Source organism: Lampris incognitus, chromosome 15 (assembly GCF_029633865.1).
Source record: "Lampris incognitus isolate fLamInc1 chromosome 15, fLamInc1.hap2, whole genome shotgun sequence".
NCBI classification, from domain to species: Eukaryota; Metazoa; Chordata; class Actinopteri; order Lampriformes; family Lampridae; genus Lampris; species Lampris incognitus.
The window spans coordinates 19,705,916-19,721,936 of NC_079225.1; the positions used below are offsets into that span (position 1 = coordinate 19,705,916).

The 16,021-nt window shown below is 49.1% G+C and overlaps 1 protein-coding gene across 1 annotated transcript in view; it reads left to right on the top strand.

Annotated features, from left to right (window-relative positions):
• The window catches only part of akap12b (A kinase (PRKA) anchor protein 12b), a 62,741-nt gene that overhangs the window by 26,535 nt on the left and 20,185 nt on the right, over positions 1-16,021 (top strand). Inside the window, exon 2 of the mRNA XM_056295096.1 lies at positions 4,862-4,937. Coding sequence (XP_056151071.1) covers positions 4,862-4,937 — 76 coding nt within the window. The remainder of the gene's footprint in view (positions 1-4,861; positions 4,938-16,021) is intronic.

Genomic DNA, 16,021 nt, shown 5'->3' on the forward strand with positions numbered 1-16,021 from the left:
TACAGGACAAAGGTCATGTCTTCTCTCTAACGTGCGCTTTGTTTGCGTGCAGGTTTAAAAATGCCCAGTTTTGGGGGGCGTCCGGGTAGCGTGGCGGTCTATCCCGTTGCCGACCAAGTCAGGCGTCCCTAGAGACACATTTGGCCGTGTCTGCGGGTGGGGAGCCGGATGTGGGTGTGTGTCCTGGTCGCTGCACTAGCGCCTCCTCTGGTTGGTCGGGGCGCTTGTTCGGGGGGGGGGCAGCGTTATCCTCCCACGCGCTACGTGCCCCTGGTGAAACTCCTCACTGTCAGGTGAAAAGTGGCTGGTGACTCCACATGTATGGGAGGAGGCGTGTGGTAGTCTGCAGCCCTCCCCGGGTCGGCAGAGGGGGTGGAGCAGCGACCGGGACGGCTCGGAAGAGTGGGGTAATTGGCCAAGTACAATTAGGGATAAAGGGGGGGGGGTAACTTTCACTACTTTCAAAATAATGGCAGAGACGTGTTTTGCTTTCGGCTGCAAATTTCCAAAAGGAGAAACGGGGGCGCTCTCGTTTGTTACCCAAGGATGTGAAAATCGGAGAGAAACGGGTGCAGTTTATTTGGGAAAATGGCGACGCCCCAGCCAGACTCGCAGCGGGAATGCAGGTTTGCAGCAGTCACAAAACAGATGGATGGGGGGTTTTGCCACACAACTCACACTGAAGCCCGGCACCGTGCCGACCCGTTTGTCCCGGGGACAGGGCGAGTGCGAAGCCACGTGTCGGTCAAGCGGTAAGAGTTTTTTCCTCTCCTCTCTCCCCAGACACCGCTGCGGGCGAGACTAGTGGAGCCGTTTGCCGGACAGAAAAGGGGACGATGGCGAGTAGGGAAAGGGTGCTTTATTGAGGATGGCAGGCGGAGGAGAGGCGATGGCGTAGAGGCGGCTCGCCCAGGCCGGGCCCGTGGCGGACCGGCAGACGAAAGAGCGAGCTCGCAGACCAGCTTGCGAGGCGGGTATATGAACCAGAGAGTAGCGATACCAAACACAATGGAAAGGGGGGGGGGGCTAACAAGCAACACTGTGTGGAGCGGCCGAGCGCCTGAGACGAACGTAGTGGCTCCAGCAACGATCTGGCAGCGAGTGGGTGAAGAGCCGGCTTTCTTATACTGCTGGGGTTGATGGGCTTGATGGAAAGCAGGTGTGGCTGAGCCGGTGAGGTAGGTCAGGGGGGGAGAGGGGGGACTGGCTGCAGGCTAGGTGGACGTGGAGGACGTGACAGAGAGAGGGGGGGGGGACTGAATGCAGGCTAGGTGGACGTGGAGGACGTGACAGAGAGAGGGGGGGACTGGCTGCAGGCTAGGTGGACGTGGAGGACGTGACAGAGAGAGGGGGGGGGACTGGCTGCAGGCTAGGTGGACGTGGAGGACGTGACAGACTTTCTGCGGCGTTCAAAGTGTTTCTTCCTAACGGTGCGTGTGAGTGTAGACAACTTGTCAGAGCTGGCGAGCGGGACCAAGGTTTATGTAACATTAGCAACACGTTGTTTATTAGCTGATGGCTAACATTGCCAAGCTGAAGGGTCATGTTATCTTCTGTTACCGTTGGGTTTCTAACGTTGTAGAGAGCGATACATGAAATACATTACCATTACTCTTCTTCTTCTTCTTCTTCTTCGGAATCGGTTTCCGGTTCTTGCATGTACAGCTGTATTACTGCAATAGTACAACGCTTGCCGAGTTGCCGAGGGGTGGGGGCGATTTGAATGGAGGGCGGGGATAATTTGCATATTCATATATTCTGGCTTTGTTAATGAGGGAGAAGGAGTAGGTGTGATTTTAAGGATTTTAACAAGATAATTTAACTTATGTTGCAGAAAAAAAACACAGACAATGTATTATATCAAACAGAGCACTTTATGTGTCTCAAAACATGACTTGAATGGGTCTTTAAATTAAAAAAATGTGAATCTAAGCTCCTAATTCCAATGTTCTCTTTCGTAATCATTTTATTGCAAATTGGAGAAGGGAGAGCTTTTTTATATTTGAGGAAAGGCCAGTTTCCAAGTGTGTGTGTGTGTGTGTTGGTATTTGGCTCCCTCTAAACAGTCGATTAGGGAGTATTAGTCTGCATTCTGATACCTGACCTAGAAGGCTTAGTAAGAAAGGACAGAAATCCATCATCCAGGAGAGGAGAAAAGTCAAAAGGGAATTCACGATAATCAGCGTGGTCAAACAATAAGAGACAGCGACCAGACACCCGGGAGCAGCATATAATTAAGGCCGTTACGGTTTCGGTTTACAGCAGTTAATGCAGTGGGATATTTTTGTTTGACATTCTTAAGACAAAGCTGAGGTCCCGCCAATGCACGCCCCGTGTAAGGACCACTCATCTAATCTACCGTAAATAGTGGAGAAGAGACCCCCATCTCGGGTTTCTGTGTGCATGTCTGCACTCATGGTAATCCTCACGTCTCCTGTTACGCCATCCACACATCTCCCTCATGTCCCGTCATTCCAAACACTCCCTCCATTCCTCCGGCTGACCTAAAACAGTCTCACACCCCCAGCTCCAGCCCGGGCGTCCTAACGAGGTATGCGAACACTGCGGCGGCGTTTTGGACGGCCGTGGGAAGGTGGGGCATTTTTAATCACGCGAGGGAGGGGTGGGGCAGCGCCAGGTTAGCTGTGGGACAGAGACGGTTTGGATTTGGAGGTGGGGGGTGGGGGAAGGGGGGTTACAGGGACAGGCCTGGGGGTTGTAGAGAGGGTAGAGTCAGGTGTTGGGTGTGTGTTGCCCCTGATCTGTGGAATTTGGTGAAGAGGGCAAAGAATGTGTGGAATCCCAGTCATGAGGTAGGCCAGACCAGGGTGGGGTCACCGGGGGGGGGGGCTTAAGGTCATTTGTTGGCTTGTACCCAAAGCTTATCAAGGGCCCTAAGGCCATTTAAGGAACATTAGTGATACTATCATTACCTTCTCCGTGAAACTGTTTTTGTTCGAGTGTGTGTGCACACCTCTGTGATAGTGAATATGCATTTGTGTGTGTGGGTGTGTGTGGGTGGGTGGGGTGGGGATCAGGCTTTCTGGCATCCAGTCTAGCTCCTCCATCATATTTATTATCTCCTTGGAGCCATTCACTTTATTAGCTCAGTTTCCTCTCCTCTGTTGCCATTCCTTCTGCTTTCAAGCTCTGTTCTTCCAGACGGATCAATGTTTTGAACAGGCGTTATACAGAAAAAGCATGGTGGGGAATTAGAATTGTAATGGAGCGCATTTAGCTCGAGAATTAAGACCATATGCAACCTTTCTGTGTTGTTCCTGTGCCTTCCCAAAACATTACACCATCTGTTGAGACATTTAAGACTCAACTTAAAGTGAAAGAAGCACCCCCCCTTTTTTCTCCCCAGTTGTACTTGGCCAATTACCCCTCTCTTCCAAGCCATCCCGGTCACTGCTCCACCCACTCTGCCAACCCAGGGAGGGCTGCAGACTACCACATGCCTCCTCCAATACACGTGGAGTCACCAGCCGCTTCTTTTCACCTGACAGTGAGGAGTTTCACCAGGGGGACATAGCACATAGGAGGATCCCACTGTCCACCCCCCCCCCCGAACAGGCATCCGACCGACCAGAGGAGGCGCTAGTGCAGTGACCAGGACACATACCCACATCCGGCGTCCCACCCACAGACACGGCCAATTGCGTCTGTAGGGACGCCCGATCAAGCTGGAGGTAACACAAGGATTTGAACCGGAGATCCCCATGTTGGTAGGCAACGGACTAGACTGCTACGCTACCTGGATGCCCCCGATATGAATACTGTTTGTTATGACACTATAAAACACTGGAAGGTTCCAAGCATTGCATTCTCCTGAGCAAACCGTTTTCTTCTCTGTCCACACACACATACACACACACACACACACACACCACGCCTCAGTTGTGATGACCAGTAGTCCTCTCCCTCTCTCTCTTTCCCCCGTCTCCCATTCCCATCCATCACATCCCTCTAGTCTCTCCCAAAGAGAGAGTCTCGTCTCTGGTATCATTTTTCAGGACTTTTCCTGGAGGAGTGTCGGCCGCTGGGAATGGAGCCTTACTTGCCCATTAGTTAGATTAGCTGCTTTGTGGGGAGGCTCAGTTACCCTCTCCCCCCCAGCCGAGACGGACAAAGCCCCGGCCAGGCCTGCATTGTGCCGCTGTCAGTAGGAGATGTCTCTGCCAAAAAGGCCTGTTTCAGAAAGGACCCAGATCCCCTGATAAGGGTGGAGACACTTGGGCCACGTCCCCTGAACTTGTTAGCGTTGCCGTTAAAAAGCTGCTTGTGTCGAGAGCGTCAGCGACTCAGCCACATTGACAGCGATGACGATGATGTGTTGTTTTACGACACAGTTGAACCGCTGGTCATCTTTTAAAACGTGAAAAAAATGGTTATTTACAGATGAGTATGTAGCCACGGCCAATGGAAGATTTAAGGCTCCAGCAGCCTGTTGGCAGCCTGAAACCTTTGATCATGAATATGATGGGTCTGTTGATGAAGGTGTATATTCTCTTCTTCTTCTCTTTAGATAACATGAGTGATGGCAAGCGGTAATGACTAACATCTGGCTGGGACGGCGGTTGTCACGGAGTAACAAATCTACTTTTTAAGGGCTATTTAAGACATTGGAAAACTGCCGATTCAACTCTAATGTGAGGGTGCATAAAACGCGTGAATGTGAGGGTGTCTCCTAATGTCTCGAAGCGTCCTGGACTCAAAATACTCTGGTTTCTCTCATCTGCGGGGTCTGTCGAGCTTTGCATTGAGTCAAACAAACGGTATTATACTGTGCATGGTAATGACTGGATGGCTTCAATTCTGTATAAAATTAACGTCTTTCATTATTCTGTCTCTTCTCCAGTCTCTGCAGAAGAACGGACAGATCTCCAGCATGACCAGTCTGAACGGCCTCTCGGAGGACAGCACCCTGGCAGAAGGTGTGTTTTTGTTGCGAGTGTGTATAAATATGCTGGTGTGTCTCTAGTGTCTCTATAGTTTATTTACTGCACGGCGTGTGACTGTGTGTGCCGGTGTTTCTTCTGCGATAAGGAGCGACACTGTTTATGTGTGTTTGTGTCTGGGAGTTTGTTTCTTTGGTAGTGGAAGAAGTCGAGTTTGCATTGTGGGTGTCCGCCCGTCCGTCCGTCCGTCCGTGTGTGTGTGTGTGTGTGTGTGTGTGTGTGTGTGTGTGTGTGTGTATTCCTCTAAGCTTGTGGTTTGCAGATCTCTGCATGGCCCTGTGAGATCCGCTTGATCCTAAACTAATCCTTCTGTCAACACACGAGGAACACCTACATGGACTGTTACAGGACAATTTTAGAAAGGCACCACACACACACACACACACACACACACATACCTGGCATACCCCTCTCTCTCTTTCTCTCTCTCTCTCTCTCTCTCTATCCCCCCTCCGTTTCTCGTTTTCTTTTTCTTTCTTGCTATCAGTTAATCCATTAGCAGATTGCATGGACGCCGGTCCACTCGTAATGTTCCACTTCAATGACAACCTTTTGAATGATAAGGCAGTTTCGCTTCTTTATGTCCAGTTTTTGTTTACCTTGTTACGGATTGTGCATTTAAGCACATTTTGTGTTTACCGGACAGCATAATTCATCTTTGGATTATTCCAAAAGCCTATTATTATTATTCCTCCTCCTCCTTCTTCTTCTTCTTAGCGTATTATTATTATTATTATTGTATTTATTAAGATTATTATTATTATTATTTATAAGATTATTATTATTCCAAAAGACAGGTGACTCGGCTGTACTAAATTGCCCCTAGGTGTGAATTTGTCGGCCCTGTGATGGACTGGTGGCCTGTCCAGGGTGTTTCCCCGCCTGCCGCCCAGTGACTGCTGGGATAGGCTCCAGCATCCCCGCGAGCAGTTTGGATAATGGATTGATGGATGGATTATTCCAAAAGCTCCGTAGTCTGCTCGATACTCAGCACACAGATGTAACGTTAGCAAAAATCTTCTTTGCGCATTTCACTGAGTTCATCAAAGTGTATTTGCCTCAAGCATGAGTATATTTTTTTCAAGGTTAGTGTCTGGGATCCTGCTGGAGTCACGCCTGCAACACAACAAGTACAGCACATTTTGAAATTAATTTCATAGACAATCGTCAGCCAACCTAGCCCAATGGAGCACGGTGCAAAGTTAATTTTCCCCATGCAGCCAGGGGGGAAAAGCTGATATGTGCTATCGCTGCAACATGCATTAGCCATCTGCCACAGTGACCTCCTATCTCCATGGCTGTGTGTGCTTATTTTCCTTCTGATTTCTAAGGGGCCCCCGACAATCTGGGAGGGCTGCAGGGGCGTGTATTCCCTTCCTAAATATTTAACAGGTCATGACCTGAGCCCTGCACAAAGCAACCTGCGCCACTTCATAAGAAGCCATGGCCCTGGGGAAGGGGAAACCCTACACTACTTAAAACACAGAGATGTGTCACATACCACTCAAATAACCAGTTTAATAAGCTATTTAATAAAGTGACTCTGTCCATTTATAGAGGAACCCTATCCCTTCTCCAGGACAGACAAGAGAAACGGCGTATAAATTGGTATGCAGACGAGCGGGGAATAACACAGTTGTTGAAAAAGTTGCTCATAAGGGCGCCCGCGTAGCATAGCGGTCTATTCTGTTGCCTACCAACATGGGGATCACCGGTTCGAATCCCCGTGTTGCCTTCGGCTTGGTCGTGTCTGCGGGTGGGAAGCCGGATGTGGGTATGTGTCTTGGTTGCTGCACTAGCGCCTCCTCTGGTCAGTCACGGCGCCTGTTCGGGGGGGAGGAGGAACTGGGGGGGAATAGCATGATCCTCCCACACACAACGTCCCCCTGGTGAAACTCCTCACTGTCAGGTGAAAAGAAGCGGCCGGCGACTCCACATGTGTTGGAGGAGGCATGTGGTAGTCTGCAGCCCTCCCCGGATCAGCAGAGGGGGTGGAACAGCGACCGGGACGGCTCGGAAGAGTTGGGTAATTGGCCAAGTACAACTGGGGAGAAAAAATCCCAAAACAAAAAAAAAAAGTTGCTTATATAGAGATGTGCTAAAAGTTAATTATTTCTGCAGAAAGATACATAGAGGGGCAAACCGTATGTATGTAAGCCAACACACACAAACACACTTTGGGAAACGCATGGAACTGTGAAAGACTCTCAGGGCTATAGATTAAAAAGAGCAGAAGGACATATAAATTAAGGAGGTACACAATGGGAGCGAGGGGAGATAGGGCAGGTGAAGATATAGAGGGGTACATATCCCAGCAGCACCGACTCCCACTGGCCCTGATAAAGACAGAAGTCCATTGTAAGAGACGGAAGGAAAAGAGGTTTTTCTCCTTGATAGCAACATTGAAACACAGCAAAGAACTGGCAGCACATCAAAGATGTTCACACACACATACACACACACAGTCTCTCTTCGCTGTAAGCCCCCACACCCTGAACTCGTCCCATACCAACTTGTATGACGGAGACTGGACGCAGCACGGAGACGTAGAGACAGATAGCCTAAATACATTTTATTGTGTCATGTTAAGGGATCAGTCGGTTATCAAAAAGGGTTCAAACAAAAAATACGAGTCTGTCTTAACTTTTGTAGTTTCGAGCCAACGAAAGACATGGAGACATCAAAAGGATTTTTGATGTTTTGTCCAATAATGGAGTTTTTGTAAGCCGCCAGATAGCCTTCCCTGCTCAACCAATCAGCTGTGGTATTATTGCACGTAGGCCTCAGATACGGTGGACGCCTGGTTGAAACTGTTGGTTAAGGCTAAGGTGCGTGTGTGTGTGTGTGTGTGTGTGTGTGTGTGTGTGTGTGTGCGTGCATGCACAGCTGTGTCTCTGCAAATCTTTGCGAGTCACATTTACCCAGAAACCCCTTTTTTCTGTGACGCTTCTCAGAGATGTTTGCCTACAGGAGAAGCCTGCCTCGGCCTTCTCTGTGCCATTAACAGGTGAAATGAATACTGTCACATTCCTGTTCAGGTTAGAGGTAAGTCCTGGAGAGCTGGTCATGCACACGATTAACAACAGCTCAAGCCAAACTGAGACTTACTGATCTGATCACTTGCCTGGAAAATGAACAAGTGAATTTCACGCCACATCACCGCGATTACAGTGAGTGATTACACCAGCCCCACTAGCAAGTTTGCTAGACTCAAGAGAAGACAGCTAAGGGATCTTGAGTTGCTAGCTAGCTAGTTGAGTAGCATTTATAAATACCACATACAAGCAGTTTGTTACCTCTTGTGGTCATCGATCACCGGCAGAGAGTCAGTGCCATGGCTGGGCTTTACTTTCCGTGGAAGCCCCGCCGGACCCCATGTCGGCGGTCAGTTTGTCTTCCATCTTTTTCCTTTTTTGATTTTTTCCCTCTTTTTCTCCCCAATTGTATCCTGCCAATTACCCCATTCTTCCGAGCTGCCCCATTTGCTGCTCCACCCGCCTCTGCCGATCTGGGGAGGGCTGCAGACTACCACATGCCTCCTCCGCTATAGTATGTGGAGCCGCCAGCCGCTTCTTTTCACCTGACAGTGAGGAGTTTCCCCGGGGGGACGTAGCGCGTGGGAGGATCACGCTATTCCCCCCAGCCCCCAACAGGTGCCCCGACCGACCGACCAGAGGAGGCAGGACATATACCCACATCCGGCTTCCCACCCGCAGACACGGCCAATTGTGTCTGTAGGGATGCCCGACCAAGTCATAGGTAACACAGGGATTCGAACCTGCGATCCCCGTGTTGGTAGGCAACAGAATGGACTGCTACAGTACCCGGACGCCTACAGTTTGTCCTCCATCTTGACTGAACAGATATCTAAAAAGAGGGCGTGGCCGCCCATTCGCCTCCCATTCTCTTCCGTTGTGTACGAGCGAAGGGGCGAATTAAAACATGCACAACACTGTGTGGCAAACTGCTGCAACAGCAAATTGCTGGTCAAAGTTCACCAAAGTTGAACTCCACGCGAAGTGAAGATGCGAATGTTTTATTCGCCCCTTCGCTCGCATAGAACGGAAGTGATCGGGAGGCGACTATTCGCCGATGTGAATTTCGCACATGCGCGACCATGTCGTCATTCGCGTCGCTCATAAATTTCATGTCACGTTCGGTTAAAACACACCTTAAAGTAGCCTGAAACATTTGGTTTGTTTCCCAGTTCCTGTCAGTCCTATGTGCATTCATGTGTATGTGTACATTCTGTAATATTTGCTAGTAATATTTGATTTGCTAATGTCCCTTACGGCTTTCCGTAGCGCCACAACAAAGTCACGTGATGTACGTAACAACGTCAGTGGGAATCCGGTCGGTGAATAAACACCCAGCACGAGAGAAGTCGTCCTTGCTTTATTAATGTTATAAGTTAACATAGCCAGAGGGCACAGATCATTACATGGTGTCAGAGTAGCGGAGTTTAAATACCCAATATGGATTCGTACGGCGTTCCAGCTCCACGGATGGACTGGGAATCGGCGAACTTACCTGAAGCATGGAGACGATTTCGGCAAACAACGGAGCTAATGTTCAAGGGCCCCCTGCGCGGGAAGAACGAAGAGGAGAAATGCAGCTACCTCCTGCTCTGGATAGGGGAAAAAGGGCGCGATGTGCACAACACTTGGACACTCAGCGGAGAACAAGCCAAGAAGCTAGAAACGTACTACGATAAGTACACTGAGTACATCACCCCCAAAGCAAACCCGATTTATGCCAGATATAAATTTCATGAAAAGATGCAGGGAGAGAGTGAATCCTTCGAACGATTTGTAACTGAGCTAAAGCTCCTAGTCAAAGACTGTGGCTACCCAAATGCCGACGAGATGGTCAGGGACCGCATCGTGTTTGCCACCAACTCACCCAGAGTGAGAGAAAAGCTACTTAGCCAGGGAGCTGAGCTAACGCTAGAAAAGGCCATAGATGTAGCCCGCTCACACGAGCTAGCAAAGCAACAGCTAAAGTCTATGGGCCAGGGCAGCACACATGAAACGGTGCACGCAATAGGCAGAAAGACTTACAAACCGAACGCACCCAAAGCAGCTAACGCTAACTTCAGACAAAGGGAGGGTAACGTTAGCACCGCCGCCAGGGCGTGTAGCTATTGTGGAGGGCTACACGGCGCTAAAGCCACTTGCCCAGCTAAGGGTAAACAATGCATTAAATGCAAGAAGCTCAATCATTTTGCTAAAGTATGCAAGTCTAGCTCCCAGGGACAGACAAAGTACTACCGCGGCACAGTACATGCCGTCGGAGAGAACCCAGAAGAGTACACCACTGACAGAGAGCAGGAAGAACTGTACTTCGACAACATTACAGTGGAGAGCACCGCAGTGGGAGAACAGACAGAGCTGTACATAGACTGCATCTCAATAGAGAACAACGGAAAAAGCAACGAGCAGGCTTACGTAGAGGTTGGAATTGGCACACCTCCACAGAAGGTAAAGTTTAAACTAGACACTGGGGCACATGCCAATACTATTCCCACCAACATGTTCCAGGCGCTGTTCAAAAATGTGACACTGAAACCAGCAATACACAGACTCACTGAATATGGAGGAGGCGCACTGAGCGTGAAAGGCACATGCAAACTCAAATGTAAGTACAGAGACAATGCAATGATGCTGGACTTTTACGTCATTGACACAAACGCCCCACCAGTCATGGCAATGAAAACATGCCGTGACCTAAACTTGGTAAAAATAGTGATGGCTGTGAGCGAGGAAAACAATGTCACATCACAGAGCATAATGGATGAGTATGCAGATGTTTTCCAGGGAATAGGAGAGTTCCCAGGCGAGTGCACCTTCCGCGTCACACCAGATGCAACGCCGGTTGTCTGCCCGCCACGCAGAATCCCCATCGCCCTACGCAGCAAACTGAGGGACGAGCTTGACAGCATGGAGAAAGGCGGCATAATCTGTAAGGTAACAGAACCCACAGAATGGGTGAACGCACTCATCATTGTTGAGAAGCCAAAGACAGGCAAACTTAGAGTGTGTTTAGACCCCAGAGCTCTTAACAAAGTGATACAACGACCTCACTACCCCCTCCCCACGCTGGAGGACGCCACCACAAAGCTTGCTGGAGCTGAGTACTTTAGCGTGTTAGACGCGCGGTCAGGCTATTGGGCCATCAAACTGAGCACTGAATCCTCAATGTTGACGACATTTAACACAGTGTTTGGCAGGTATCGTTTCCTCAGACTGCCATTCGGAATCGTGTCCGCTCAAGACGAGTTCCAGAGACGCGTGGAAGAAACATATGAGGGATTGGACGGTGTTACGGCCATAGTGGACGACATACTAGTGTTCGGCAAGACTAAAGAGGAACATGACCAGCGTCTCAGAGCGATGCTGAAGCGCACAAGGGACCGAGGGGTGAGGCTCAACCCCGACAAGTGTCACATATGCGTGTCCGAGGTAAGCTACTTCGGCCACACGCTCTCACACAAAGGCATCAAACCAGACCCACACAAGGTGAAGGCGGTCAAGGACATGCAACCCCCACAGAACAAAGCAGAGCTGGAGACAGTCCTCGGCATGATCAACTACCTCGCCAGATTCGCTCCACACCTCTCACAGATAAACTCACCCCTCAGACAGCTTCTGAAACAGGACAGTGAGTTTGTGTGGGATGCAGTCCACGACAAGGCGTTCCAAGAGATGAAGAATCTCATTACACAGCACCCAGGTCCAGTACTCTCATATTTCGACCCGCAGAAAGAGCTGCGACTCCAAGTGGATGCATCCAAAAGTGGCCTTGGGGCTGTCATGCTCCAAGATGGCAAACCAATTGCCTATGCGTCCAAGTCACTCAACAGCACTGAAGAAAACTACGCACAGATAGAGAAGGAGCTCTACGCTGTGGTCTTCGGCTGCAAGAGGTTCCACGAGTACATGTATGGACGAAAAGTGATTGTGGAGTCAGACCACAAGCCTCTGGAGGCAATACTAAAAAAGCCACTGGCAGCAGCACCACCCCGGCTGCAACGGATGATCCTGGCGCTCCAAAAATACGACATCCAAATCATCCACCGCCCCGGTAAGGACATACCAGTGGCCGACACACTGTCACGCAAGTCAATAGAACACCATGACAGTGACCTACAGGAAGGGATGGAGGCCCAAGTGCACACAGTCCTCAGCAACATCCCTGTGAGCGACACAAGACTCACAGAAATCAAGCAGGAAACAGCGCAAGATCCACAGCTCACCGCACTCAGACGAGCCACACTCACTGGCTGGCCAGACACAAAGAAAAAGTGCCCGCCCAGCATCCAGGAATACTGGAACCACACAGCAGAAATCTCAGAAATGGACGGTATCCTGTTCAAAGGTGAGAGAATCATTGTCCCCCAAAAGCTTCGCAAGGACATGATACAGCGCATCCATGCCAGCCACCTTGGCATGGAAAAAAGCAAATGCCGAGCAAGAGACTTACTGTTCTGGCCTGGCATGGGGAAAGAGATCGAGGATGCAGTAGCAGACTGCAGCATATGCCAAGAACGGCGCAGCGCAAATGCAAAGGAACCAATGAGGTCACACGCCATACCCGAGCGGCCGTGGCAAGTGATAGGCACAGACCTATTCACATGGAACTCACAGGACTTCATAGTCACTGTGGACTACTACTCCAGATTCTTCGAGCTAGAGAGACTTTACAGCTGCACCTCATCTGCCGTCATCATGAAGCTGAAAGCAGCAATGGCTCGACACGGAATCCCCGAGACTATCATCAGCGACAACGGTCCGTGCTACAGCTCTGGTGAGTTCCGCAACTTCTCACAGATATGGGGTTTCTCACACACCACCACAAGCCCCCACTACCCACAGAGCAACGGCCTCTCCGAGAAGACTGTCCAGACGGCCAAACGCATCCTGGACAAAGCCAAAGCTGAGAACAAAGACCCCTACATGAGATTACTGGAGTATCGCAACACACCGGTGGACAACCTGAAATCACCGGCACAGCTACTGATGAGTCGGAGGCTGCGGTCCATTCTCCCATCAACAGCAAAACACCTGCAGCCACAGATCGCCAGTCAGGAGGATGTTCACAAAAGGAGAGAGGTATGTCAACAGCGCCAGCAGGCATACTACAACCGAACAGCCAAACCTCTGCCCCACCTGCCCGCAGGCACACCAATCCGCTTCCGGCAGGAGGATGGATCCTGGAGACCTGCAACTGTGGAAAGACCAGCGAACACAGACAGGAGCTACCACATCCAAACCAAAGAAGGTCAGATCTACCAACGCAACCGTCAACACCTGCGACAAAGCAGAGTGAACACTCACACTACACACACACACACTTCACAGCAGACTGTTACCAGCGCTAACAACAACACACAAGCCCATCAGCAAGAGCATGCTGAACCTCCAGACACGAACAATCAGCGACAACCAGACACACAGCCTGGTTACACCACGAGGTCAGGTCGCACGATCAAACCAAGACAAATCCTTGACTTATGAATGTTAAAAAAAGAGAGAATTTTACACCAACCTGTACTATACCTGCTATGTTTTGAAAAGAAATATTTACAGCGTTCACTTACCTTGTGTACCTACCTGCTGTTTGCAGTTACCAGTAATGAAATGAAAAGAAAAAAAAGATGAAATGTTATTACGGTGTCACATTTAGACAGTGAAGGAAATGTTTTACACTACTTTGTTGCAGTCCAGTTATATGAGTTCCACTTTCATATTCTTTCTTATTAAGATTGTATTCGCTTATAAACGTGCTCAACGTGGTCTGTATCTCTGCAGAGAAAGCAGCACTTTTCAGAAAAAGGGAGATGTAATATTTGCTAGTAATATTTGATTTGCTAATGTCCCTTACGGCTTTCCGTAGCGCCACAACAAAGTCACGTGATGTACGTAACAACGTCAGTGGGAATCCGGTCGGTGAATAAACACCCAGCACGAGAGAAGTCGTCCTTGCTTTATTAATGTTATAAGTTAACATAGCCAGAGGGCACAGATCATTACACATTCGTGTGTGTGTGTGTGTGTGTGTGTGTGTGTTTGGGTTGTTGTACTTTGCAGTTTACAGGCCTTCAGATATATCACAGAAGACACAGCAGCAGACTTTGGTCAAACGGTATTGTAAAATAATCCTGACCATTTGCTGAACAGTGTTTAGAGCACCAGATGGCCTGAGGAGTCACAGCCAGTAAAAGACGTCAGTGTGCTTCTTGCAGCGATGTGGCAGAATTCAGCCGCTATCATAAATATCAATGTATACAACTGTTTGTACGCTTGCTGTGCTGGACATAGTTTGTATACTGCTCCATAGATGGCACAGGGATTTAAAACGAGGGCCCCGAATGAAGAGCTAGATGCCTCAAGTGCTGTGGCAGACGACCTGCAGACCGTCAGTGACTTGGGGGGGCTAATCTACAAAGATTTCCGACTAGTTCGGCCCTCGTGTTTGTGCACACCGCAAAGGCCGAGGCGGATGCGGCGCTTATCCTCTCGGCAAATGCGTCCTCCTGTCGGTACAAACCAGCTGACTTGTGTTTCCGCAGCAAGTATGCTGCTGCTTTAACCCCTAGTCTTGGCAACACTGAATCTACGCCAGGTTAGGAGAAAGAAACTAAGTCAATATGACATGGAGCAGGAGTTGTGAGAGGAGTCAGATGTTACTCTGCCGGGGGGGGGGGGGGATTGCAAGGAGTACAGATAGATCAGTTGAGTCACCAACTGTGGAATGGGGGAGGGGGATGGGCTCTGTGTGTGTGTGTATGTGTGTTTGTGTTTTTTGTGTTTCTTGTTTCGGGGGTGGGGGTAGTGGATTTCAGTAGGGGGCCCAGAAAATGACATCATGGTTGATCTAATTCACTGGCCGTAGCCTAGCTGGTCCCTCCCAGATGGCTGGCAGTCTGCTAAAGAGGACAGATGAAGTCTTTTAGACGAATGGAGAGTGAGACAACGCCGTGTGTGTGTGTGTGTGTGTGTGTGTGTGTGTGTGTGTGTGTGTGTGTGTGTGTGTGTGTGTGTGTGTGTGTGTGTGTGTGTGTGTGTGTGTGTAGTTGGTGGTGCTCAGCATAGTTGATGTTTGTTACTTGGAGTATTTGACGTTAAAGTTGGGTTCAAATGTGTTTTCAAAAAAGATCCCATTGTTTGTTTTAACCTATTTGGGGTACCAGATGGATGGAATTTACCACATAAGGACAGTTAGATAGCATCGGATAAATAATCATTTTCAGGTTACAGCTTTCATTTTCAGCTTTCAAATAGTATTACATTTTTGGCTCTTGTTTTGTCCTATTTTGCAATGCTGACCTATTATCTGGTATTTTGGAGAACACAAGAGAATTGCTTGGACATATTCTTTATTCTTTGACCCGGGTCTTTGTGTGCCCCCGAAGAATAATGGATATCCTGTTCCTTGCAAAGTACAAGACTTGGATGTTTAGTAGTAGTCCATGGTACTGTGTGTGCATGAAATACAATAATATTTGAGTAAAGTTATCCTGATTTTTAGCTTTTCTTTTCAAATCTTATTTTATTGATGTTCCACTTCATGTTTTTGCAGTTTTCAGAGTTTACCAACAAATCCTTTCACTGCCCATTGTACATGTGTGTACTTGAGGCATGTGATGAATGAGCCTTTTGAACCCTTGAGTCCGTGTGGTTCTGGATGTGTTTCCCCAGGCTTGGTTCTGAGGGACAGACAGCAGCAGGCTGCCAAAACATTCCAGCGTGCATGCGGACGGGACCTCTCCCTTCACTTTAAGCTATGTCTTAACTTCTTCATTATGGCTTCGCCCTCATAACGCGATCCAGCTGTTGCCTCTTCCCTTTTGAGATTTTGCGATATATTTCTTGTACATTTCAGATGACGAAATTCATTGCAGTCAACGTTCCCGCTGAGACGGCTCTCCGTGCGCTGTTTCATACTCCGCCGGAAGCAGTTTTATTGTTGCTGGTTTGGTTGTACACATGCTGTCCCTGTGGATTTGGCCCAAGTGATGAGAATGATTGATTTGCCTTACAGAGAGAAAGAAAAAAAAA